We start from the raw sequence: 27,757 nt of genomic DNA, 5'->3' as shown, positions 1-27,757 counted from the left end.
AAGCTATGATAGAAAGCAGGCAGGTGGGGGGCGTGTGGACTGACTGGACAGGGGCACGAGGGAACTTCCTGGGGCGATGGAAATGAAATGGTGTGCACGTCAACGTTGGGGTAGTAGTTACACGGATGTGTAATTTGTCAAATCCTCGATCTGCACCCTTAAAATGGGGGCATTTTGTTGTATGTAAATTACACATCCAATCTGTAAAAACTGTTGCCAAAAGAAAGCTATTTTGTGGCAGCAGCGTACTTAGTCCCAGTGCGCCCTAAACAGCTATTCTGGGTAAAATGCTGGGGTCGTTGCTTAACCAGTGCACTGGGCGGGGGAGGGGACCGAAAGGCCATTTCACTCCGCGCGGGGCTTCACTTCCGCCAACGCCATCTCGGGGCTCTCTGGGCTCCCGAGGCCAGGGAGAAATGCGGCCCGGGGTGCAGCCGGCCCTTGCGCCCCCTTCCGAGGCCGGTTGGGGGAGAAGTGCACCCCGGGAACGCGACGCTCCAGAGCCCGGATCTTGGGCCGCCGCAGGGCGGGCTCCGACGGCACTGGGCGCCGGCAGGGCAGCCCTGGCCCCCGCCCGTCTGCCGTCCGCCGTCCGCCGGAGGCTTGCGCGCGCCGGGTGCGGGGACGCGCCGGTTGCCGGCCCCTCTCCGACTCGGCGCGGGCGCCATCGGCGAGGGGACAAAGGCGCCCGGCCCCACGTGCGCGCCTGGACTGGGGGCGCGGAGGCCCTGGGGACGCGGGGTGGCCACAGCGCGGAGGGCCTGGGGGTCCGGGGAAGGTCCGGGCGGGGGGTTACCTGCGCGGTGGTGGTGGCGCCGGGAGAGTGGCCGGTGGGGACAGCGCGCTCCGCCCCGTGGCGGGCCCGCGCTCACCTGTAGGGCTGGGGAAGGGGCCGCCGCTAGGGGTGTCCCCTGTCGCCACCAGGTCCTTCCCGCCGCCCACGCGGGCCTCGGGGTGCGCGGCGCCCTCCTCGCCCACCTTTCCCTCTCCTGCTGCTGCGGGCCCCGCTGACTCACGCTGGTGAGCTTGGGGTTTGCACCCGCGTTTGTGCAATGCTCCAAAACAAGCGCCTAAAAAGTGACTCCTCAGGCACAGACAGCTTCCCGCCACCCTCCGCCCTGGATGCACTTGGCCCCAGGCCTCGCTCAGCCCGGGGACTGCTCCTCCCCTCCGCGGCTCATATAGCTGAGGCACTTCGGGGGCGCGGGTGAACGCCACGTTCCCGGCGAGCCCCTGCCTCTTGGCAAGCTGAGATCCTTACTCGGGTCCTCCCGTCCAGTTCTCACCACTGTAAAGAGTTTCACACTGTCCACAAACGTTTGTGGATCCCTTACTGCGCTCCAGGAACTGCAGAACGCTAAGAAGAGGACGCAGATACAACTCGATTCCTGCCTTTGAAGGGGTCACAGTCTGGAGGCAGGTCTACACATCTTTTGAAATCAGTAAAGTTCCCTGGGGCGCCTGGCTGGCTCAATTGCTGGAGCATGCTACTCTTGATCTCTGGGTTGTAGGTTCAAGCCCCGTGTTTGGTGTAGAGATTACTTAAAATCTTAGAAGAAAAAATTAGTAAAGTTCTTCAAACAGTACTAGTGTAACAAGAAAGAAAGAAAGAAAGAAAGAAAGAAAGAAAGAAAGAAAGAAAGAAAAAAAGAAAGGTGGGGGGGGGCAATCAGGGGTTCACCCACTGACTTTTTTTAAGAGTATTTGGAGGATGGCTGGTGCTGGGAGAAGACACAGGTTATTCAGGGGAAGGGAAGAACATACACAAAGCACTGGAGGAGAAAGGCTCTAACTGGACAATAGAAGGGTTTGGGGTTGAGTTGGAAGTTAGGAAAGTGGTGAAAATTTTGAATTACCAGTGTGAGTCACTAGAGTACCAAGTTAGGCAGGTATCATTGAAGACCTAGGGGAGTTTAGAAACCATAGTATGTAATGATGCCCAGCTATGATTTTGCCAGCTATCTATAGGTGGATATATAAATATGGATATTTATGATAAAAGTAGTTTGTGGGCTGCGTAGAGGGCAGTGAGTGAGGCAGTTGAGGGCCGGAAAGAATGTGATTGTGGTACTGCACTGGGCGTCTAGACCACACAGGGAAGGACTGAGAACAGTGTAGAGCTGATACACTATGAAGAAAAGAATCAGAACTAAAGACAAAGGCCTCTGGGAATAAGGGAGCTGGCATGCTGTCACCAGCTGTGGTGTTGGCATTGGAGACTTTAAAGGGGAAGTAATTCCAGGAGATGATTCAGTTTAGGGTCTGACAGCTGAAACAGAGTCAAATGAGTGGGTCTAGCACCCACCAGGCCACTGTGTGGGACACCTAGGTCCTTGGAACTTGGAGGAGTCAATTGAGACCAAGGAACCAAATCTTCAGTGAATGTGGAGGAGTGACCCCAAAGCTAATAGATGACAGCAACAAGGATGGGTGGAGGCTTTATGGCAAAAATTCAATGAGTTTCAAAGCAAAGGGGAGTTTCTCCCCACCGAGGATGACAGAGTATTGTCATGGAAGAAGCAGGAAGGCACTAGGGATAGTGATGTCAGCTTCTGGAAAATAAACAGAGGCTCCACTCAGCAGGAAGTGTATGGAAGCCCCAGGTCTTCATGAAGGCCAATAAATAAAATTTTTGAAAAGGAGGAAACACCTTTGGGGCACCTGGATAGCTCAGTCGGTTAAGCATGTGACTTCAGGGGCGCCTGGGTGGCTCAGTCGTTAAGCGTCTGCCTTTGGCTCAGGGCCTGATCCCGGCGTTCTGGGATCGAGCCCCACATCGGGCTTCTCCGCTGGGAGCCTGCTTCTTCCTCTCCCACTCCCCCTGCTTGTGTTCCCTCTCTCGCTGGCTCTCTCTCTCTCTCTGTCAAATAAATAAATAAATAAATAAAATCTTAAAAAAAAAAAAAGCATGTGACTTCAGCTCAGGTCATGATCTCGGGGTCCTGGGATGGAGTCCTGTATCTCATTCCCTGCTCAGCGGGGAGTCTGCTTCTCCCTCTCCCTCCGCCCCTCCCCCTGCTCATGCTCTCTCTGTCTCTCTCTCAAATAAATAAATAAAATCTTTAAAATTTAAAAAAAAAAAAAGGAGGAAACACCTTTGAAGGCTGGAGGCATGGAGAGGTTTGTAATGAAAGAAGTCTTCCAGAGTGTCCTGTGGAAAAGACACTCATGAAATGGGCCAACATCAATGGTGGTATTTACCTGCCACATATGTAAGGTTTCCTTCCGCATTTCAATACTTCATTCTCTTTTCACAACCAGGACAATTACTATGGTCCCCTTTCTTTTTTTTTTTTTTTTATAATGATTTTTTATTATATTATGTTAGTCACCATACAGTACATCCCCGGTTTTCGATGTAAGGCTCGATGATTCATTAGTTGTGTATAACACCCAGTGCACCATGCAATATGTGCCCTCCTTACTACCCATCACCAGCCTATCCCATTCCCCCACCCCCCCTCCCCTCTGTAGCCCTCAGTTTGTTTCTCATAGTTATGGTCCCCTTTCTGTAACGAAGAACCCGAGGCTTAGAGATGTGAAGTGTCCTGACCAAAGGTACATTAGTTAAGACGAGGAGCAAAGCCAGGACATCAATGTTTGTCTCCAAAGCCAGATTGTTCAGCACAGGATGTGGGGCTTTATCCTTATCTTATTCTATTCCTCTATGTAGCTAACAGACGGAAGATATTTTGTGATTACAAAGGGATTATCATAACTATTGTATTATTGATCCAAAATGGGGAAAAAATTGAACAGAAAAACAAATTTGATAACAGGATTCAGATTGACCGATTTGGGTGGGACAAGACTATCCTCATGAATAAACAAGTATTTATTCATGGCCCACTACCAGCATAGCAATAAGGATAAAAAAAGAGATGAAAACAAAGTCTGTCATTAAGTTGATTGCTCGTGCTCTCTTACAATCTTTTATTTTGAAGAATTCTACCTTTCAGAACCATTGTAAAACCGTCTGTTCCCCGGGGAACTCAGCCTTTACTGTGGTTTTGGGTGCTCCTGAAGATAAGGCAAAAGTAGAGCCGAATGGGTTGGGCCCCACCTCTGCACCGTATTTTTGCAGGTGAAGAAACTTGAAGGGCAGAAAGGACAAATAACACGTCAAGGTTATTCATCTGTTAGATGGTGACGTTAAAAACTTCATTCCTCTAGGCTTCTGACTGAAATTCTGGGCTCATTCCGATCATACTTGAAACAAATATCCCTTTTCAGTCAAGTGTTGACCACTTTCAGATTCTTACCAACATAAATCCCAGAAAACATTTGTCCTAAGATGTCTCCTGACTTTCAAAGCTGAATCAATACCCAGACTCTAAAAACAGGTTGGAATGTCACTGATGCCACTGAATTGTACACTTAAAAATAGTTAAAATGGGGGGCACCTGGGTGGTTCAGTCGGTTAAGCGTCTCTCAGCTCAGCTCAGGTCTTGATCTCAGGATCTTGAATTCAAGCGCCACACTGGAGTCCACACTAGGCGTGGAGCCTATTTAAAAAAAAAAAAGTTAAAAGAGCAGATTTTATGTTATATATATTTTACTACCATTTAAAAAATTAATAGTGTAATGTATAACAAAAATCATTGAATTGTACACTTTATATACGTTAATTATATAGTATGTGAATCATATCTCAATAAAGTTGTTTGGCTCTAGGGCGCCTGGGTGGCTCAGTCGGTTAAGCATCTGCCTTCAACTCAGGTCATGATACCAGGGTCCTGGGATAAGGTCTCACGTGGGGGGGGGGGGTGTCCCTGCTCAGAGGGGAGTCTGCTTGTCCCTCTCCCTCTGCCCTGCTTGTGCTCTCTCTCTCAGTCTCTCTCAAATAAATAAATAAATAAATAAAATCTTTCAAAAGAAGTTATTTGGCCTTATTAAGCCAAAATCCTGGATCGGAATTGTGACTATACCTCAGGCTGGAAAACTGGAGAGTAGGAAAATCAGAATCAGAATCTGTCATAGTCTGTCCCCACATACTCCCACAGGACACTGGAACTAGGTGGGAGGAGGAGGAATAATGGTTGTCCTTCGCCAACCGATTCCTTAAGACTGCTTGTGAAATCTGTTCACGCACTCGCTGCTCTGAAGGGGTAGTTGTTCACTTGACCAGTTGTTTGTTTGTTTTTCATTTACATGTTATTATGGAAAAAGTTAAAGGTACAGAGTGGCAGACATAAAAGTATAACCACCAGCTTGAACAACTTCAAACCATGGCCAAGCTTTTTTCATCTATATCCCTACCCTTTTCTGCCCCACTTCCTGTATTAATTTGAAGCAAATGACAGACATCCTATCATTTCTTTGGTAAATATCTCAGTACAACTCTCTTAAAGATAAGAACTCCTTTAAGTACACACAATACCATCACCACAATTTAAAAATTAACAATCCCTACGTCTATCAACTCATACATGGATTAACAAAAAGTGGTATCTACATGCAAGAGAGAATCACTCAGCCTTTTTTAACATAGCCTTTTAAAGGCAGAATTTTAAGATAATTCTGACACATGCTATAACATGAATGAACATCAAGGACATTTGCTAAGTGAAATAAGACAGTCACAAAAAGACAAATATAGTATGATTGCACTTATATGAGGTTCCTGGAGTAGTCACAGTCATAGAGACAGAAAGTAAAATGGTGAATGCCAGGGGCTGGTGGGAAGAGAGAATGGGGAGTTGTTTAATGGGTATAGTTTCAGTTTTGCAACTTGAAAAGAGTTCTGGAGATTGGTTGCATAATGTGAATGTACTTAACACTACTGAACTGTACACTTAAAAATGGTTGAGATGTTAAATTTTATGGGTATTCTAAAACAATTAAATTTTTAATAATTCCTTAATTTCATGAACTGTTGGATCAAATTTCCAGTTTTTATACTTCTCCCCCCCAATGTTTGTTTGAATTAGGATCTAAACAAAATCCACAGGTTGCCATGGATTATGGCTTTTAAATCATTCCTAATCTATAGTTTCCCCCTTTCCCCTCTCCTCCTTGCAATTTATTTGAAGAAACAAGGTCATTTGTCCTGTGGTTTCTCACAGCTTAGATTCTGCTGCCCACATCCCGTGGTGTCCTTTTAACACTTTCCTTAATCCCCTGTATTCCCTATAAATTAGTTGTTCGACCTAGAGGCCCCGGGCCAGTTGTGATTTGGACTCAGAGATGGGCTAAAAACGTCCATTTCTGCGGCGACAGCCCAGCTGGACTTGAAAAGGTGAGGCTAAGTCAGCAGCCAAGCTGCTTAGAGTGACAGAGACGCCGTTTACACGTCTGGATCAGTCACCTAGAAAAGCTGGGGAAGGAGGAAAGAGGACCGGGCTGGACTACTCTGGGAAAACCCTTTGTCCGCTTTCCACGCGCGTCATAAAGCTACTGACAGAAACAGCCAACGGGGGCGGGGCCTTTGGCGGAAATGACGCACGCGCAGCCCGCGGCAGAGCGGCCATAGAGACGGGGAGATGGATAGAGAGGCTGCTCCAGGGTCGCACTTCCGGCCATCTCCCTGGGAGACGCGCATTGTGGAGTCGGGAGCCGACCGTGCCAGTTGGGGTGTCCGGTAACCGGGACCGCTGTAGCGGCCCCGCGGGCGGGATGTTCCGGGGTTTGAGCAGTTGGTTTGGCTTGGAGCAGCCGGCGGCGGGTGGCCGGCAGTCTGAGGGAGACGGGCAAGTCGAGGGAGACGCTTCTCCCCAGCAGTGCTCCGAAGCGGTGTCCGAGTCGGCGGCGGAGGGGGAGCCGCGGCAAGCGGGAGACCAGGAACTCCTTCATCAGGCAAAAGGCCTTGGCAGTGAGTCTCCTCCGGCCCTCGGGACCAGAGAGTGTGGGGGGTGTCTGCTCCCTTCTCTCGAAGCCCCGGAGCTCGGGCCCGACCGCTTGAGGGGGGTGGGGGTGGAAGGGGAGGAAGGTGTGTCTGTCACTCGGTCGTCTTGGGACGGGAGAGGTTGGTGAGGATTTGGGCAAGGCCGAAGCTTCATCTAGCAGTCAAATCCTGTGCCTGAAGTTCCTGGTGACAGGTCACTCTTTACGAAGTGTGTAAACATTGGGAGCCAGGGCCTCCGTAAAACGGTGTCGCTCGACGTCTTTAGGTTTGACAAGGAATCTTTTTTGTTTAGTTCTCCAGCTTTCACCTCCACACCCCCACCCCCATGACGGGGGACATTGGGGGACTTTAGTTGGCTGGAAAAGTGCCCTTTTGTGCCCTTAGGGCACAGTGTGTTGTCTGAAGTAAATTGCGGGAAGAGTTACGGAAGGCCTCCCTCAGGCTGGTCTCCTTTTTAGGTGCAGTGGAATTTTTTTTAAAGCGGGAAAGTAGCTGTCCATTTTTGTCTGATGCAGATTTCGGGACTACATGTATGGTGAACGATATCTCATTTACTCTGTTAAACCTCCCCGTGAGTTGGGAGAACAAGCCCAGAGTTACTGGCTCAAAGTTATACTGACAGCAAGCGGTAGATGTGGTATTTGAACCTAGCTCTAATTTGGAAGCCCGTACCCTTTGAGAGCCACAGTCTAGTTGGAGAGGAGAGTAAAAGTAGTAGGCTTGAAGAATAAACACATAGTTTAATAAGCAAGACAAATAAACACATAAATACATAGCTCTAGTAATTCTGATTCTGGAGACCTTGGCGAGCTTAAATAATCAAAGAAAACGTCTTTGAGAAGGTGGGGGTCTAAAGCAGGTGGCACTACAAGTGAGAGAACTGCAGCAAAGGTAGATTCTAAATTTAGCAAGCATTTTTTAAGAATCTACTAAAAGGCCAGAGCAAAAGGGGAGGCTGGAGCCTGAGATTGGAGAAACACGTATTTGAATAAGAAAGGCTCTAACATTCAAAAAGTTTGGAGAGGGGGCAGGGAAAACAGACAATCTCAAGACATGGCAGTACAGAATCTCAGCTCAAATTCCCCAAACAGTGCACAAAAAAAAAAAAAAAAAAAAATACAGCTAAGTGCTGTGCAACAAAATCTCTAAAGAGGGAACATTGTTTTGTGTATAGAGAATTGAGAAGAAATGAGCTTGCAATGCTGAAGAGATGTGAGGTGAATTAGGCCAGAGCAAAAAGGCTATGTTGGGTAGTTGAGATAGATAGAAGTGGGACCATGTTAGGAAAAGCAGGGTATGGGTGTTTACTCCATTTCATAGAACATAGAGAACCAATTTTGTTGATCTTCAGGAAACTATCAAAAGTCACTTTTTTTTTTTTTTATGTAATGTCTGCGCCTAACATGGGGCTTGAACTCACAACCCTGAGATCAAGAGTCACATGCTCTAGTGACTGAGCCAGCCAGGCACTCCAGAAGTCAGTTCTTAAAACAGCAAGGGCTTTATCGTCAGCTTGAAACCTTACATTTGTATTTACTTATTTTTATAAAGATTTTATTTATTTATTTGAGACACAGCACGAGCAGGGGTAGGGGCAGAGGGAGAGGGAGAGAGACAAGCAGACTCTCCACTGAGCAGGAAGCTCAATGGGGGGGGGGGGCTTGATCCCAGGACCTTCTGGAGATCATGACCTGTGCCCAAGGCAGAGGCTTAGCCAACTGAGCCACCCAGGTGCCCCAAAAAGACTCCTCTCTTAAAAACTGAAATTAAGTGTCTCTGAGCCTGACTCCCACTATGTAGATTGATTTCTTTAGCCTTTTAAAATCTACATGGACTCTCCTGGGATCCCCGTTTATTTTGTAAACACTTGTTGAGTGCCTGCCTTCAAGGTTGGACCCTAAATACTTCTGGTTCATGATGATCTATTTGTAAATTTAGGCAACTCACCAGTTACAAATGGTGGACACCCAGGCCTGGATTCCACTCCCTCACCTAAAACCAAACCTTCCTGTGCTTGGTCCTCCCTCCTGATAAACTCTGGCCTCCTAGGATTACCTACTTCAGAAGGAGGACAGTTTATAAGGGAATTCACTGAAGAGCTCCTCCATACCTCCCTGAAGGCCTCATGCCCCAAAGTAACTTCTTTTTTTTTTTTTTTTTTAAAGATTTCATTTATTTATTTGACAGAGACAGCCAGCGAGAGAGGGAACACAAGCAGGGGGAGTGGGAGAGGAAGAAGCAGGCTCCTAGTGGAAGAGCCTGATGTGGGGCTCGATCCCAGCACGCTGGGATCATGCCCTGAGCCGAAGGCAGACGCTCAACGACTGTGCCACCCAGGCGCCCCCCCCAAAGTAACTTCTTATTCAGCACAAATTGGTTGCTTGGTTTTTGTTAAAGTCGACCAAATTGAAGCTTTATCTGTACTCTTCCTTTAAAAAAAAAAATCCATACCTCTGAGAGTGTTAAATATATGAGTCATTTGCACAGTTTAAATAAGTGGGAGGATGGCCAAAAATGAGCTTTGGCTTTTTCAAAACCATCCCTAAGGCCAGTCCATGCCCAGAAATGGAGGAAGGGCCACCTCCTCTTCTCCTTTGAAAAGTGCTCTTAGTATTTGCAGTGGAACTGTGTTAGTTAGGCCATCCTCATTTTCTGTAGGGAAAGTGCATTTCAAGTTCTAGGTTCCTAACTTGCTTAGTTTACAACTAAGAAGGCCCCAAAAGTTAGTGTGTATGTAGGAAAATATATGTCTGCTTCAATACAGAAGTAAAAGAACTGACGGGGGAGGGCAGTGCAAATGGTCAAGAGCTTGGATCCCACAGCTTATGAACAATACTAAAAAGAACTGGGGATTTTAGCTTGAAGAAGAAACTTAGGGGCATTGCTCAAAATTCTGGAAGTTTTTTTTGTAGAAAAGTCATTACATGTTACTTAAGAGGACAGATCTAAATCTGAGAGGTAGAAATGACAAGGACAATGAAAAGGATTTTCTAATTAGAGGGGATAACAGTAATAATTGGCTACCCTTTGAAGTCATGTGCTCCCCATCCCTGGAAGTAGGGCTACCTGAGTCAGAGTTTCAATTAGGTAACCTCTAAAGCCCCTTCCAACATGAAGATTCTAAAATTGTATGAAATACAGTATTTTTGAAAAATTAGCCAGCAGTGGCTTAAGAATATTGATTTTCTAAGGCTTTGCCTTAGAAACCACTATCTACTCCTTATTTTCTTGTTCTAGCAGCAAGCCTTAAACTCTTTCTTCTTTTTAGTCTGTCAAATGTATGCTTTTTCTGACCTTTGAGAACCTTCCCACTTTTCTTTATCCTTATCATTCCATTCAGTTCTGTAAGCCCTTGTCACTTGCTCATATGACATGAGGCAATATGGAATTGGGGCACAAGCTTGCCAGTTAGAAGCAGATAGCCTGTGTTTGAGTTTCCTGCACTATTGTCTTTATTGTGATATCATTTGCAAATTACGGAAAATTCACCTGCAGATTACAGGGAATCCAACAGAGGCATAATGAGAAGACCTTGATTATGTCAGAATTCCCCAAGACCAACCCTAGGTTTGATGAGCACCCACCAAAATTGGGGTTGTTTTGGCAAGGAGAAAAGGGATAGGCATTGGCTAGGCAGTCAGCAGAGTCTGCCACTATCTTAATGGGCAAATCATTTATCCTCTGTGAGCCTTGGCTTACCTGTCTGTAAAACTGGGCAGATTATACCTATTCCTCCCAAGATGATTGTGAGATTAAAATGACTACTTTCATTGTTAGCAGTTTGCCCCCTCCTTCCATAAGGTTGCATAGTCATACTCACTGAGAGCCATTTTACTTAGTCTTCCTTTTCTTCTTTGGTTGCTGCTTTAGTTGAGACCTTCTCTTTGTGCCTATGTTCCTGAAGTGGACATTGTACTCCTGTTACTTCCTGTTAACTCTTATCTTAGTCTCAATTTTTTCTAACCAGTTAATGAAAACTGTCTTTAACTTGGTATCATCCAATATATTAATTTGCAAAATTAATAAACCACTTCTCATCTTTATGAGCTTCTTACCTGAAAATCTCCTATCATGCTTTCCTACATCCCACTCCCTCTGACTTCGGAATCCAGCCCACTCTCTAATTACTCTTGGGAGACCTTCTCCCTCCCTTCTCTGAGTGCCTCTGTTTAATGATTATTCTTGCTCCTCTTGTCTTTGAGCCTCTTATTGGTTTGTTTGTTTGTTTAGAAATGGACATTCCTTGAGGGCAAGAACTATACTTCCTCCAGTGTTCTCTGTGTTGAGTGTACTCCACTCTTGGAGTCATTAAATCTGAGAATTGAGATTATTATGCTAAAATACCAGGTTTTTTAAAGTTTATTTATTTATTTAAGTAATTCCTACACCCAGTGTGGGGCTCGAACTCACGATGCCGAGACCCACAGTCACACTCTCTTCTAAGCCAGGCACCCTAAAATACCAGTTTTTAAATAGAAATCCTCCTTAGAATAAAAATGAGGAAAACATTTTCCTGAGAAAATCTTAAAAGGAACGCTGCTGTTTTAGAACTTTAGATTTCTTTGAGTATCAGCAAAAAATATTTTTACAAAATAATCTGGCTACCTACCCAATTTATTGTACCACTTTGTAAAAAGACTAGTCATAACCGAAGGGAAATGAGGGACCTCCCTAAAACTCAGCACTTATTATGTTGCTCCCCGTTCGTCCATTTAGCAAGTACTTATTGGTCACTCACTGGGGATACAGTGGTGAATCAGACAACCTTGGTGCCTGCCCCAGTGGGACTTAGGATGGGCCTTCAGTCTAAGTGAGAAGTCAGAGCCACCAAGTGATCAGTAGAGTGTCATGAATGTTGTTGGACTGGCAACACAGTCCAGGGAACTGTGCTGAGGGAACACATCTCAGGAGGTCCTACTCTAGTCAAGGAGCCAGGGAACATTGCCTGAGAGGTACTATCTAAGCGGAGACCCACAGTATATGTAGAGTTAGCCTGATAAAGGAAGGGCAGATAAAAGTGTTTCAAACCAAGGAATAATGTATCTGAGACCTCGGAGATACTCAAGAATTTCTTGGGGTCATATGAATGTAGAATAGGAGGGGGAAGAATGGCGAGAATGAAACCAGAGGCAAGTAGTATCCTGTGGTATAGTCACAATGGGTTGTTGACATCACTGACGGGTAAACACCACCAGACACAATGGGAAAAAGTAGACTGTTTATGGTAAAGGCTACAGAAAGTGGGAGAGAAGGTTGTTCAGATTGGCAGATAGTATTGCTGCTCCCAGATAGCAGTACAAGTTGCCTGATTCTCTGAAAGCGATACCAGTGAGGATTTAATCCGGTGTGCCAAGCTCCCTTTGCCATTCTTATCTGGGTTTTCCCCCTGCCTGAGGGTTGTAAGAGTCAACCTACCTGCCCCTCAGCAGGCACAAGTAGCAGAGACAAGACTGCCCTAACTTAGAGAGTATTTCCCACTAGACGAGATGGGAAGGCCAGTTGCCCAAGAGCATGTCCCAGCAAGTCCTGCTTCAGAACCGGCCTGAGGTTGCTTCCTGCCCCCTACATTGTATCCAGTGTGGACTTTGAAACAATATTTGTCTAAGTACAGACCTTTAAGTTGCAATAGAGCCTTGATGCTTGTATCTTTTCAAGTCTTATGGAAAGTTGATTTTGTACTTTTGCTTTGTTTTGTAAAGATGAGTGTGCATGTTCCAGTTTTATTTTTATTTATTTATTTTTAAAGATTTTATTTATTTGACACAGAAAGAACACAGGCAGGGGGAGCAGCAGGCAGAGGGAGAGGGAGAAGCAGGCTTCCCGCTGAGCGGGGGGCCTAATGTGGGGCTCGTTCCCAGGACCGTGGGATCATGACTTTAGCTGAAGGCAGGTGCTTAACCACTGAGCCTCCCAGGCGCCCCTACGTGTTCCAGTTTTAATCTTATTCTGCATATTTGCTCATTATTATTAGTTAAGAAGGATTTATATTTATATTAGGGCTTGCCAAGATTTGTCTTTATTAAAAATTCCCCCAGATTTATTATGGGATGGCTTAATCTAGGGGAGGAAGGACATGAAGAACATGTTTTCTTTAAACAAGAGGGAAGGAGAAAATAAAATAGTATATTTGAGTCGAGAAAGCAAGGAAAGTGAAAGGGAGCCTTGATCTTATTTGTGAAGTTAGAAGGGAGATAATCTACTGAGATAAATTAAAATGAGAGACTGGAGAAGGGCAAGACAAGTCTGAAACAGCTACTGGGAGAGCGAGGGTAGGAGTATGCTAACGCTCTTTGAAGGAGGTGAATTAAAGGCCTGGTATGGATGGCTGGTCCACCCAGGAAGTGACCAGAGTACTATCAGTGTTTCAAGTCCTGGTTAACAAGAATCATGCCCTATGGTTTAAGATTCCCATGAGAGCTCTTTAAGAGAACAATCACAAATATAATAACCATTGTACTTGAATGGAGCATAGACTGTCTTTTATTCTTTACAGACTATCTGTTTAGCTTTGCAACTGCCGCTACAAAAAAGATAACTGAATCAGTTGCTGAAACAGCACAAACAATAAAGAAATCAGTAGAAGAAGGAAAGATAGATGACATCATTGATAAGGTACATTTAAACATCTTTTGAAATTGATTAGCAGCTAATATAATTATCCCTTTTCATGAACTTTATTAATCCAAGTAGGATATCATATTCTGATAAAAATATTGTTTTGAAATTCTGAGGTTTTTTTCTCATTTTGTATAAGAAGTAGCTATGATTTAAATAATCTTGGTTTTACTTTTAATATATTCTAAAATACACTGATACTTTTGGGTAATACTAAACTTTTTATATTGTGAATTTAAACTATAACTGTTTCCAAATATTTATGCCTTTGCATCATTCATTTAAGTGTTTAAAGTCCTAGCCCGTTAGGAATTACACTTTTATGACTCGAAGAAGTAAGTTTGTTCATTTCCTGCAGTGGTGGCGTGCATGCCCAGGGAATTTCATTTATCTTGGTAATTATTTGAACTAAGGAGGTCATCAATTAAACTTTAGATAGCTTGTTATTTAGATGCTTTGTTATGTGTACTCTTTGTTAGAATGAGATTTGACTTGGCTTTTATTGGTTTTTTTTGGAATAAAGCAAAAATTCAGTTTTTAACTCATTTTATCTTTGCATTTGAAAAGATAATCCATCATAAAAAGAGTTGTATACTTAAAATTCAGATATGTTGAATTTCTATTTGTTGGGGAAAGGGGGAAGTATCACTTTTTAACTGCTTTATTTGAAGAAAATTAATAAAATATCTCATGACTTCATAAATCTTAAATGTAATTCTTATCTAGTAATAAAGTTCTCAAAGTAACTTGATTCTTTATATATTTTTTTAACAGACAATTATAGGAGATTTTCAGAAGGAACAGAAAAAATTTGTTGAGGAACAGCATACCAAAAAGTCAGGTATGATAGAGGTTTTTGTACACTACTTACTTACCTGCCAGATTTTATTGAGCACCTGTTAATGTGCCAGACACCACACTAAGGCTCTGACGATACAAAAATGTGTAAGTAACAGCCCCATCCTTCAGGTAGCACAAAGGCTAGTGGGGGAGACAAGCTCATAAACCTTTGGGCTTTAGAGGAAGGAAGGATATTGTTCCCTGTGGCTGGGATAGAGGGTGAGACCAGCAGGTGACAGCCCCTCTGGGGAGCTGGTTCTGAAAGAGAGTGAGCTTTCATTTCTCACTTTAGAACATGTCCAGCACAGTGTGTGATGTACACATAATAGGCACTTAGCAAAAGTTGGCTCTCTTCCCATTCTCTTTGGGAGGAAAAAATGAAAGAGCTTTCCTGCAGAATGCCAGGGGGCTGTGAAAAGTCATGAGGTGTTGTGGGAAGTTACTCAGTACATTTCTTCTCCCTTCCTTCCTTCCTTCCTTCCTTCCTTCCTTCTTTCCTTCCTTCCTTTTTTAAGATTTTATGTATTTATTTGAGAGAGAGCAGGGGGAGAGGGAGAGGTACAAGCAGACTCCCCGCTGAGTGGGGAACCTGCCGCAGGGCTCCATCCCAGGACTGAGATCATGACCTGAGCCGAAGTCAGACGCTTAACCGACTGAGCCACCCAGGCATCCCTCAATACATTTCTTTACTGATAAGTCCTCATTTAAATGTTTGATAGTTATCGGCTCTGGATGTACTCAGACACAAAGCTGGCCTCATGTCTTTGAATTTGGCAAAAGGGTAAAATAATTTGATCAGTTTGAGCAGTGCCACAATTTCAAAAAGAGTTAATTGTGTGGTGAGTCCGGCATTGTCATGCCTAGGTAAACTCAAAGTGTAAAGCAGATCTTTGGGACAAATAATCTATACAAATTAGCATACCTTCGGGATTCATGGGAAGCAGTGAAAGTGGTCCCGACTTGGAGACTTGGGGTAGGAGCTGGTTGGAGCCTCTGAGATAGGAACTTTGAGGGACTAGGGTGAAAGGATTAGAGGCACTTTCAGTTTTGAGGCGCCCTTTTAGAGTCCAGGTGAGAGGAACATGTACAGAGGCAGGGAAGGGAATGCAGGTAGCATATCAGGAAAACGCCCTTGCTCGGTTGCACTATTCACATTTCAAGGGCCCGACAGCCACATGGAGCTAGTGGCTTCGGGCAATGCAAACCTAGAACATTTCCATCATTGCAAAAAGTTCTGTTGGTCAGCACTGCTCTAAACTAACTGAATGAGGTCCAGCAGTGGCAGTTGATTCCTGTTTGAAGCATGGAGAATTCCATCTACCAGTACAGATTATTAGTTAAGTCATGTAAAAACCATGAGAGTGGGTGACCTCAGTGAAAAGTGTGTCAAGGATGAAGAGAGCTGAGCAGAGATCTAGTGTCGAGGGGAAGGGAGGAACAGGGAGAATTGACAGTTCCTGAGTACCTGCTAAGTGGTGGGTACTTTATATACAATATCTTTTTCAGTAAAAGGAAGGATCAGCAAGGTTAAGTAATTCGATGAAGGTTGCTCAGCTGGTAAGTGATGAAACAAATCTGCCATTTAAAAAAAAAACAAAAAACAAAAAACAGCTAGGAGAGAGAAACAATGGAAGCCCAGAGAGGGGAGAATTTCAAGGAGAGTGAGGTCAGCTGAGAGGTCCATTTACAAGGACCATGACGAGAGGCACTGTGTGAGTATCCCACATGCATTTGTTAATTTAACAGTCACAGTAACTCTCTGAAGTACTTTTGTCTCCATTTTGCAGAGAAGGAAACTGGGCTTAGAGAGAAAAGAACTAGGAAGTGTCCATGGGTGAGACAATCAGGAGGTTATTGATCACCTTAAAAAGAGCAGTTTCAGAAGAACAGGGAAGTGGGGGGTGTCTCATCCATACCAGTAGATTGGGCCTTGAGAGGACCTCATCTGAGGGTAAGAAACACCAGGAGAGGCTGTCCAAGGTGAATAGACTAAAAATGGAGGCCAGAATATTAAAGTAAATAGTGTGAGGGGAAAAAAATTTTTGAAAGGGTTTTACCCCAATTTTTTTAAGTATGAAAATGTGTTTATTTTATCTTGTAGTTAATGGAATTTGGATTATAATTGCCATCATTTGCTTGCTTAGGATGAGCCAAAGAATGGGCCAAGTGTCTGTCTGTCTGTCCACATGTCCATCCACACATGCACATAACTTTTCTATCGCAGGTACACAATAGGATGTCTCTTCCATTGGACTTTTGCAGCATGATAGAAAGGAAGGTTGCTTTGGCAAAAATATTAGGACTCCCTGCATGTCTGTCTTCTGTGCTGATCTCCCACCTTCACAGCCTTGGCTCTGCCCTCTTGCCCCGCCCTGGTTCGGATGGTAGAGCTGCTCAGATGAGCAACATACTCACTGGCTTTGTCTCCACTCTTTCACACTTGCTGCTCCCTCTGAATGCCCCCTACACACATCCACCACTGAACTCCTCCTCCTAGACCAAGATCAGCTCCCAGGTCTTCGCAGAAAACCCCTGGGACTCACCTCTCAGTGGTTGCCATTGTTTTCTGGCATTATAAGCCTGCTGAGTTGTACTCCTCTCTTTTTCTTGTGAGCCCCCAAAACAATGTGTCTTTTGAAGATCCCAGCCCTGTTGTTTATTGCCGCTGATTTGCCCATTTCTTTTTTTCATTTGCTTTCAGTCCTGACAACCCTTTTCTCAATTCCTAATTGCTTATTACCTTTTGTCATGAATCAAGTATAGTGACTTTTTAAAAAGAACTTTTTATTTAGAAATAATTTTAATTTACCGAACAGTTGCAAGTATAAAAGGAGTACTGAGAACACCCCGACACCCTCTACCTAGATGGTTGGTTTTATTCCATCAGCCTTATCCTTTACTCTCTTTCTCACTCTATGTGTCTTGTCTTTTCTGTTCCACTCAGTGTGTGTTTCCTAAGAATTAGGGATATTCTCTTACATGGTCCAGCTGTCAGCTTTAGGAAATATAACATTGATACAGTGTACATATTCTGATTTTGTCAGTTGAACCAGTAATGTCCTTTGTACATTTTTCCCCCTCAATACAGCATGCAGTCTAGGGTACAGTATTGTAGCTTTTGTCATGTGTCTTAGCCTCCTTTAATCTGCAACATTTCCACAGTCTTTGTCTTTTATTTTAGGACGCTAATGTTTTAGAAGGATACTTCCCCCACCTTTTTGTTTTTAAAGATTTTATTTATTTATTAGAGAGAGCACAGGTGGGGGGAGGGGCAGAGAGAGAGGGAGAAGCAGACTCCCCACTGAGTAGGGAACCACCATGGGGCTTGATCCCAGGACCCTGGGATCATGACTTGAGCTGAAGGCAGCCACTTAACCAAGTGAGCCACCCAGGCGCCTCTCCCCCCTCCTTTTTTTAAATAAACTATTCCTCAGTTGGGCTTTGGCTGATACTTCCTCATGATTAGATTGAGATTATGCATTCTTGGCCAGAATACTACATAGATGATGTTGTCTTCCTCGGGCTATCATATCTGGAAGCCTACCATGGCCATCTCTTTCTCATTGGTGGTGATGATTTGGGTCACCTGGTCAAGGTGTTGTCCAATTTCTCCACCATATAATTTAAGTAATTTTTTTACCAAATGCATACATGCTTTAGTCATACATCACGTCTGGGAATTATGATGAATGTTCATGTTTGGAACTCGTTAGTAAATTGCTAAAATGATTATGTGGAAACATTCTCATTCTTTCAAACCACGGATTGCAGTGTAACCCTTGTAAGCTGTTTTTCTCTTTTCTTTGTTATTAAAAACCTTTAGAAGCAGCAGTGCCCCCATGGGTTGATAGTAATGATGAAGAAACAATTCAACAACAAATCTTGGCCTTATCAGCTGTAAGTATCTGTGATTCCTTATATAGAAATACTTTCTTCCTATCATGATTTTATCCTTAGAATGTTTTTCTTCTATACAATTTTTTAAATGTTCTGAGATGTTAGGACTGTACATATCAACTTTCACTATTTTTTCCCCCTAAGAAACCCCCCTTCCAGTTTTAACCTGCTTCTCCTTAAGTTCTTTTTTCTTAATGGTAAACTATAATCTATTACACAAAATAATTCTTTCGGCCATAAAAGGATTCTTTTATGTTACTAAGATAATCTTTGAGATAGGCTATCATATAAAGTTTCTAGATAGCGTTCTAGTTTGTCTGAATGAAAAGATTGTATTCTAAATTTTCTGTTTAACTGTTAAATATATTTGAAACTGAAATTGAATAAAAAATAAAATTTTCTGTGCTGGCCCACAAAAATTTCTCTTGAGACTTCAGAGGGAACGCAATGATACCAGTTAACAATTGTATAGCACCTGACAGCTTCAGAAAGAATTTTCTTACGCATTATCTCCTTTGAGGTTCACTGCACGTCTGTGAGGTAGATAGGGGTTTTATCACCATGTACAGGCGTGAGAATATGATTCCCAAATGTGACCCTCACTACTTAACATGTGTCTCCACTGGGCTGTGCATTCTTAGCGGGCAGAAGCTGACTTTGATCTCTGTCCTCAGCACCCGGCAGCCTGCCCGGCATAGGACCCAGCAAATAGAGCTTTTACTGTATCGGTAGTTTTCAAGCTTTGTTTTTAATCCACTCTTTTTTTTAGCCAAAGTCATAAATGGAACTTTAGGAAACAGAGAACTGGGCTTTACTTCCCTTCCATTGCCCTCCCCCCGGACATTTTCAGGTTTTTTTCCTTTCCATTAGTAAATCCTTCAAAGGCCTGAGCATCCATTATGAGTTTAGTGTGAACCCCATGTATTTTGTTTACTGTATTGTGGCCAGATTTGATGCTGACCTCACATAATGCTTTTCTCCAGAAGCAAATTGGGACAGTGAGGTTATCATTTGAGGGCAAACATCAGATACTCACCAGTCAAGTCCCCACAGCTCCTCTGTCCCCCAGACCTGTTGCTGTCTGTCTTCTCCATCTCAAAATAAGATTCCAGTTATCTACCAGTTTTTTCTAGTCACCAGCCCGAGAGTCTTCCTTCAGTCACACCTCCCCCCCCAGACCCACCCATATCCTGACAAGGCTGTGTTCAAAATATACCTCTACTCCACTTCTCCACTGCCACTGCCACCACCGCGGTCCTGATGCCATCATCTCCTGCCTCCAGGATCCCAGCTGCTGTCCCATCCTTGTCCCTTTCCCTACAAGCTCACATCAGCAGCCACAGGGGTCCATTTATGGTATAAATCCCTTTGTGTCACTCTTCTACATAGAACCTTCTAATGGCATCTCATCTCATATTGGCTAAGATCTAAAAACTCCCTCCACTGGCTTCTGAGGCCCTTGGCTTCACACACCTCTCTTCCCTTGTGCCCCACTGTCCTGCCTCCCAGCACTCCAGCCACTGTTTCTTTTTGGTGTACAAGCAAACCAAGCTTTGTCCTGCTTTAGTGCCTTGTGATTGCTGTCCCCTCTTCCTGGAACCCCACCCTACACCATTCCATAAGATCTCATCTGAAATGTCACCTCCTTCCTCACCATCCTTTCAGCCCTCCACCAGTTACCCCGTCTCATAGCCTTAGCAATCTAAGCCTTTGTCTCTTCCCACGCCTCCACCCCACAACTGGAATAGAAACACTGTGAAGGCAGGGACTCCATCTGTGCTGTGCCCTGCTGAGCAGGTGACATTGTGCCTGGAGCACAGCGGGTGCTGAATGGGTGAGGCACACAGACACGCCTACAAGAGAGCACCCCAGATTTTAGCATGGCACAGAGGCTTTGAATGATCTTTAGTACATCCTTTATAGTGGCCACGGAATTTGTCAGGGGATAGACGAAATTGCTGTAATAGAGAAATCCAGAAATATAGAAGGTTAAATAAGCTGTTTGTCTCTCTCCCTCCTTCTTCCTCAAGTAAGAGTCCAGAGGTAGATGGTCCACGCAGGTGTGCTTTGCCCACAAAATCATCTACAGACCCAAGTATTTCCTGTCTTAATCCTTTCCTGTGCCAGCCTCTAGGGTGTTGTCTGCCTTTTGTATGGTGAAGGCAGCTCCCGTGACCTTGGCTGCATTCCAGCTTGTGGGAATTGGGAAAGAGATGGGTTGGCATGCCAGGCTATTTGAAAGATGAGACTCAGAAATTGTACCTATCACTCAGGCCTACATCCCTTTGGCAACCTAGATGCATGGTCACTTCCAGATGCCAGGGAGCCTGGGAAATCCGGTCTCTGGCTGGGTGGCCACATGCCCAGCTGGAGCTCAAGAGTTGTGATCCTAAAAGGAAGGAAGGAAGGGATACTGGGAGATAATTAGCAATCTCTGCCAGAGTTGCCTTGCATTCTCTGATTTGCCAAGCACTAGTTGGGATAATTCAGAGCCTAGAGCAGAGTAACCCTTTAAGCGCCTTATGTTGGGGCATAATGCTGTCATTAGGTAGTTATGAGAACTCAGTTCAGCAAATTGTTTTTAGAACCTCCTCTAGGCCAGCGTTGTCCTAGGACTAGAGGTAAATGAGACATGCCCTCCAAAAGCCTGAAGGCTTACTGGACAGCTGCTAGATGAGTACATGCAGCGTCACTCCCTGTGATGAGCACTGTAATGCAGGATGGTAATGAAGCAACAAGGAGACGGGCATCTCACTGGTTTGGAGAGGGGAGGGGATGATCTCAAGGAAGCTTCACAGAACTGATGACATTGGAGCTGTTACTGAGTCTTGGGAGGAGGGTGTGTGGATGTTTGGGGGATGCAGGGTAGGGTTTGAGGTTCAGATAGGGAGAGTTGTAAGCATTTGGGTACGACTGGACTACAGGATGCAGGTGGAGGTGTGGATAGGAAGCCAAATCATGAAGACCTTTTTATACCTTTCTGAAAAGTTTGGGTTTCATCTTAAAGGCAACAAAGTGGTCATTGAAGGATTTTAGTGGTAGGTGAAACACACGTTTTTCTTGGGTAGGGGAGAAAGTGGGTTGCTCTGGGTAAGAAAAATGGGACTGGAGACAGCTGCCCCTTCAGCGGGCTGCTCTAGAGATCCAGGTGAAACATGAGGGGGCAATTTTAGGCTTTGCAGTTTTTAGGCTGGAAGGTAGCATAACTAAAAGCCATTTAGGTTCAGATTTGTTCTTGCTTTATTAGCGTAGGAATTCTCAAAAACCAAAAATATTGTTAAAATCTAACATGGGCAAAATGAGATGAAACTGACCAGTGCTGTTAGTAGCCAGTTTCTAATATTTAAGTAGCCAGTTTTCTAAGATTATTCTACACTAGTTTTCACATACCTAAAGGTGCTCCCTGAAACAAACGTGTTCGTACGATTTCAGACTCTAATTTCAGCTAATTGCACAACTGAATTTCCTGGCCTCCCACAGGGCTCTCTCCAGTTGAGACTGTTAAATATATGACAGGATCAGTCATTCTCTACTCTCTTAAGCAGACAGGTTAATGATACCTCAATGGACTTTGTGACTGAAATCTTTAGAATTCAGTATCTGTCAAATCAGTGACACATTGTTACATATTAATTGCATCGTATGGTTTCCCCGTTTTTCCCCTTTTCATCAAAGGACAAGAGGAATTTCCTTCGTGACCCTCCAGCTGGAGTGCAGTTTAATTTTGACTTTGACCAGATGTATCCCGTTGCCCTGGTCATGCTTCAAGAGGACGAGCTGCTGAGCAGGATGAGATTCGCCCTTGTTCCTAAACTGTAAGCATTGTGTTCCTGAGCCGGAGCAGTGCTGTGCACAGTATCAGGGAAAAGTGGTGGAATGGTTTCCTGCTCTCTCTCCATGAGAACAGGCTCTGCGGCCCTTCAGCTCGCTTGCTTGCGCTCTAGCTGTCTCTCTCTGTCTGCCTGTCTGTCTGTCTCTCTCACACACACGCACACACACACACACAGCCATAGAATCAAAACAGAGAGTGAACTTAATAGGGAATTTAGGGTGAAGATAAGATGTGCTCTTTTATCCCCAGTTAGAAGCTGGACACAGTTTCCTACGGAAACAACCGAAGTACCCGTGTCTTCCAAATAAAATTAAGGTCTCCAAGGCTCATCAGGATCTGGCCCACTGCCTTTTTCCACTCAGGCTCTGCTCTCTGGCAACAGTGTTCTTGTTCTCTTTCCCACCCAAGGTTTTTCCCCTGCCCAAAGGCCCTCTTCTCCTCCAGAAATCCCTGTTTGTCCTTTGAGCTCCATTGCAAGCATACCTTGAGGGATACAACCCTGACAGGTATCAGCAGCCCCCCCCCCCAGGGTCCCTTTCCCTTCCCTTCTGCCACCATGGGCTCTTATTCACCTTTTTAAATTCCAATGCCTTGTTTTGAATCTGCTGTATTTTTAGTCCACAGTCTTTATTACTCTATGAGTGTTCCTTTTTTATAGCACTCTATTCTTTTAAATTTTTTTGATTTTTAAAAAGATTTTATCTATTTATTTATTTACTTAGAGAGCATGAGCGGGGAGCGGGGCTGAGTGAGGTGGGAGAGAGAGAATCCCAAGCAGACTCCATGCTGAGAGGGGAGCCCGACATGGGGCTCAATCCCACAACCTTGAGATCACAACCTGAGCCAAAATCAAGACTGAACTGCTCAACTGACTGAGTCACCCAGGTGCCCCAGCACTCTGTTCTTTGTAGATGGGTGCAGTATCTTCCTGTTCTTTGAGAACATGGAGTGTAGTTTTCTTGAAATACTCTTTTGTCTCCGTGCTTTTCTCTGAACTTTTGTGTTTGTCTTGGGCTCCGTCATTCATGTTGCAGGTCCTTCCTATCTGAAGGCGCCGTGCTGAAGGAGCACTTAAAGCTGTGTTCCCACAGACCATTTGGACAGGAAGGCTCAGTAGCCCAGGGCTGGGTGGCTTCCCCGAGAGGAGGACTCCACCTCCTGCCTGACCCCTCTCAGCCGTGCCAGCTGTCCGAGTGTGGAGTGGCTTGGCTCATTGTTAACTGTCACTCTCCGCTGCGTGGGAACACAGTCCCTGGCTGGAAGGGGCAGCACGGGAGTCACAGCCAGCTGGCTGCTCCTGTGGGGCCTTGCCACCATTCCTCCTGTCTTGAGCCCAACCTGCACCAGCCTTCAGAGATGCCTGGTGCCTCCTGTCCCAGGTCTTTCTGAGCAGATGCCTGGTGAACAGGCCTATTCTTGCTGGCTGTCCCTCCTGCGTGCAGCTCGCTGCAGTGCTCGCTGGTCTATAGGGTAGATTACTATTCGCCCTTCACCTTTCTGGCTTCCCCTGTGGTTTTCTCACCAGTTCTCTTTGTCATGTGGATTTTATCTACTTAATGCTTTTTCTATTTTAGAAGTGTTTTCAGAGAGAGCACAAATAAATACCTGTTCATTGTGCTATGTTTAGCTGGCCAAACGGTTTGGTTTTGTTTTGTTTTTTAAAAAACTGTATTTATTTATTTGACAGAGAGAGCGAGCACAAGTAGGCAGAGCAGCAGGCAGAGGGAGAGGGAGAAGCAGGCTCTCCGCTGAGCAGGGAGCCTGATGTGGGGCTCGATCCCAGGACCCTGGGATCATGACCCAAGCTGAAGGCAGATCCTTAACTGACTGAACCACCCAGGCACCCCCCAAACAGGGGTTTTAACAAATTTTGCTAGCCCTTTGGTTCACATGGAAGCAAAGGTCTCCTGTCAGCGAGAGAAGAACAAGTGTTCTTCCAGACTTGTAACAACAATTGTATTGAACCTTTTACTTATTTTTACTTTTTAGTGAAACTCTTCATAATTATCAACATGTTGGTGGTGAATTTTTGTAGCCTTCCCTTCCCCTCCTAAAAAAAAATTTGTGTTATATGGCTAAAATCTCATTACAAATCTAATTCTTAGATTGTGTCTAAAGTAGCTATTTTTGGGGCATGATTCTTGATCTCGGAGTCATGAGTTCAAGCCCCACATTGGATGCAGAGATTACTTTACAATAAATAAATAGCTATTTTTAGTTAAGAATATAAAAAAAATTATCTGATCTGTTCTTTACTATTATGCTTACAAAACCCTGAGAGTTGGCTTTTGAACAGTTCGTGTGTATATATCTGTTGGACACTCTTTCATCTCAGAATTTGAGGTTGTACCTATTCTGAATAACTGCCTCCTTCTGAGAGGAGAGTAGCAAAGCTCTGGGGTTCAAGTGGGCTTTGCACCTAAAGGATCCATCAGCTTGAAGACTGTTCGAATCACCGTGGGCCGCATGGTGGGCCCTCTGCCAGTGCTCTTGGGACTGTCTATAGAGGCCAGGGGGTGCTGGGGCATGTGGCCTGGGGTACTCGTGGCAGGCATGTAGCTAACTTTGGTTCCATTGCTTTGGTTATTAACAATTCTGGACTCCCTCTTATTGCTTAGAGTAATTTTAGAGTTTTTCAAAGATTGGGAGAATTGGTATTTGGCAAATAGTATGTCTAGTTTGTTGCTGGCTAGGTAAATTGTCTATTGAGTGATATAATTCCAGTTTCCTATTGTTAATTCTGTTAGGGATGATTTCAGAAATTAGGGTTATCATTTTTACAACTCTTTATCTATTAGAAATGCTTACTGAAATATTTGCAGATGAAAGGATGTAATATCTGGCATTGCCTTAAAATATTCCATCCCACACCCAGAGAAATGTGTGTGTGTGCAGGAGAGAGGGGCATAGATAAGGCATGATTGGCAAAATACTGGTGATTGTTGGCTAGGTCATGGGTACATGGGGCTTCTCTGTCCTAGTCGCTCCACTTTTGTTGTTGTTGAAACTTCCGTAATCAAACAAATGAGCCATCACACACAAATGTAGGACTTCTGGACTTTCCTTCCTGGCATGCAGAAGTGCAACTTAGATCATTTGAGACACTTGTTGTAAACAGAAGCCATCATTAGCCAGGAACAACTTAGAAAATAAATCAAAACAAACACTTGCTCTGTATTTCAGAATACCTTATGGTGCATTAACACTTCCCTGCAACACCAGTGCTGGCATGAGCCAGGGCTCTTGCATCACAAACACCCTCTGAGGCCTTCACTCTGACTACGGTAGAGAAATCACAAGTCCTTTGCAGCCTTGGACTGACCTATGCCCTTGGTTTCCCAGAGGGTGTTTACAGCATTCTAATGACTTAAAATAGTCCATGAAAGCATAAGTGGTAAGATAGACATTTGGGAATTCCTACGTTCCATGGTTTTCTTTATCATAGGGCTTCTCAGAATTTTTTTTTTTTTAAGATTTTATTTATTAGCGTTTACAAGCAGGGGAGAGGGGCAGAGGGAGAAGGAGAAGCAGACTCTCCGCTGAGCAGGGAGCGTGATGCGGGGCTCGATCCCAGGACCCTGGGATCATGACCTGAGCCGAAGGCAGACATTTAAACTGACTGAGCCACCCAGGCATCCCTCTCAGAATCTTTATATGTCATGCGCATTGTGACTCCGTCCAGAGTGTAACAGAGTATTTCTCGTGTGCCTCTGTGACCACTTCCTCTTACATCAAGAGGGAGAGACTCTGGGAAAGGAAACAGTCCAGATATTTGTTTTTATTGAGAGCAAACATTGCCCATAATCTGCTGTAGATTGGTGATACACCTCTCTCATTTTGGATATTTCATAGAGCTCGGAGTTAAGTGACTTTGAAAACATTCATGCAGCTCACTACCTCATGTGAAGCTAAGCTCACTTCTGTCTAATGGTGATGTTAACAGTGTAAGATTCTTGAACTTATCCAAGGAAAGAGCCCCATTTCTTTTTTGTTGTTGTTCCCCGGGTATCTTCATCTCTGTAGCCCCTCACCATCCAGGTGTTTAACCTCCAAAAGTGAGTTCTCCGAAGTGAATGTAAAGTGTTGTCTAATTGCAGAAGAGCACATTATAGGTATTTATTGTATTGCTTTTTAAAGATTTATTTATTGTACTTACTGATGGGGGGTGGGGGGGATCCCGAAGCAGACTCCCCGCTGAGCAGGGAGCCTGATGCGGGGCTCAATCCCAGTACCCCAGGATCATGACCTGAGCTGAAAGCAAAAGTCAGCCACTTAACCAGCTGATCCACCCAGGTGCTCCTTGCATTGCTTTTTAATGCTGCCTCAGATTTTGTTAGCTTATCTAGTGGCCACCGCCGTACTCTTGTTTGCCTAGGTAAACTTGTGGTTGACAATAACACCTCACGAACTGCTGTTAAGCCAGGTCTCCCTCCTGCTGAACTGTTTCCAAGGGATGTTATAACAAAAAGAAAATCGTGAGACCACATGAGTTTGGGAAATGCTACTTGTTATTTACTTGGCATAGTAAGAACTTAAGTAAGAGGTCATTATTCCGGTGACCATCTGGGTTAGCAGATAACTTGGCTTATTCGTCCCTGAATCACCCGGATAGAGCCTGATGGCATGTGGCTCTCAGTAAATATTGGTGGAATTAATGAAAGAAAAGATGGGCTGCATCTAGCAGCATGTCATCTTGTTACCTAGCCTGACCCATGTAGATAATCTTGTATTTTGCCTCTGTCGCTTAAAAAAGCCAGCCTCTGTTGGGGCGCTTGGGTGGCTTAGTTGGTTAAGTGTCCGTCTCCTGATTTTGGCTCAGGTCATGATCTCAGGGTTGTGAGATTGAGCCCCACATTGGGCTCCACAGTGGGTGTAAAGCCTGCTTAAGATTCTCTCTCCCTCCCCCACTCCCTTTCTTAAAAAAGAAAAAAAAAAAACAACCCTAGCCTTTGTCACTTAAAAAGCTAGTCTCCTGGCCCAACTTCACCATTCACAGGTGTGACAACCGTGTGTTCTTACGTCTTACCTAAGGCAAGTCCTGCCTTCATCCATAAGCCTGTGTCTCAGATTTTTCTCTTAGTTCTCATTGATTTTCTTCTACTCCTTCAACATCTTTTTCAGTCATGATTTCTTCCTCAAGTGTCTCCCCATTCTAAGACCCTGCATCCCTTCGAGTAAACCAACAGGTAGAGAGGCATTCTGTTACCATTTTGTCACTTCTACTAGCAAAATGTTTTGGGAACACAAAATGAGGGACCTCCAGGCAAGAAAAAAAAAAAAGCCCTGCACATACTCCACAGGTCACCAAAGCCATTGCTAGTTAGGTAATAGGGGTGAACATTTTATGTTTTTTGTTGAGTTTTGTTTTGCTTTCCACCCTCAAGATTTTATTTAATTCTCTGTGGAAAGCATAGTCATCGTTTTTTATTTTTAAGCACTGACACCTTTATATAGAAAGGTTGGAGGTATAGCATAAAAACTTTTTTTTTTCACTCATTTGAGACCTGGTGCTCCATCAGTCCTGACTGCTTTAGTGCATATTTCCTGCAAACAAAGCTTTTCCCTACATAACCATTCAGATGAGGAAATTGTCACTTATGCATTATTGCCATCTGATTCTCAGACCCCATTCGAGTTTTATCATTTGTCCCAATGTCCTTTTTAGCAAAAGGGCCCAGTGCAGACTCACATGTTGCATTTAGTTTTCATGTCCCATCAGTGTCCTTCAG

The 27,757-nt window shown here is 44.4% G+C and overlaps 2 protein-coding genes across 5 annotated transcripts in view; one reads left to right on the top strand and one right to left on the bottom strand.

Annotated features, from left to right (window-relative positions):
• Positions 1-1,280, bottom strand: part of CTPS2 (CTP synthase 2) — a 98,924-nt gene extending 97,644 nt beyond the window's left edge. The window contains exon 1 of one of the 3 annotated variants that reach the window (XM_087860163.1): positions 1,262-1,280. The gene's annotated coding sequence lies outside the window, so the exon portion shown is untranslated. Of the gene's footprint in view, positions 1-796; positions 1,138-1,261 lie in introns of those variants that run through there. The other 2 variants (XM_087860160.1, XM_087860161.1) reach the window with 2 other exon arrangements.
• Positions 1,281-6,499: 5,219 nt separating this feature from the next.
• SYAP1 (synapse associated protein 1) overlaps positions 6,500-27,757 on the top strand; it is a 29,625-nt gene continuing 8,367 nt past the window's right edge. Inside the window, exons 1-5 of one of the 2 annotated variants that reach the window (XM_087860147.1) lie at positions 6,500-6,811; positions 13,338-13,456; positions 14,234-14,300; positions 18,123-18,196; positions 21,872-22,011. In XM_087860147.1, coding sequence (XP_087716273.1) covers positions 6,616-6,811; positions 13,338-13,456; positions 14,234-14,300; positions 18,123-18,196; positions 21,872-22,011 — 596 coding nt within the window. In that variant the 5' untranslated portion in view covers positions 6,500-6,615. The remainder of the gene's footprint in view (positions 6,812-13,337; positions 13,457-14,233; positions 14,301-18,122; positions 18,197-21,871; positions 22,012-27,757) is intronic. The other variant, XM_045778011.2, reaches the window with a different exon arrangement.

The sequence above is a fragment of the Ursus americanus genome, chromosome X (assembly GCF_024610735.1).
Source record: "Ursus americanus isolate L20-20 chromosome X, mUrsAme1.1.p, whole genome shotgun sequence".
NCBI lineage: Eukaryota > Metazoa > Chordata > Mammalia > Carnivora > Ursidae > Ursus > Ursus americanus.
The sequence above is the reverse complement of the archived record's forward strand: the minus strand, read 5'-3'. Positions and strand labels throughout refer to the sequence as shown.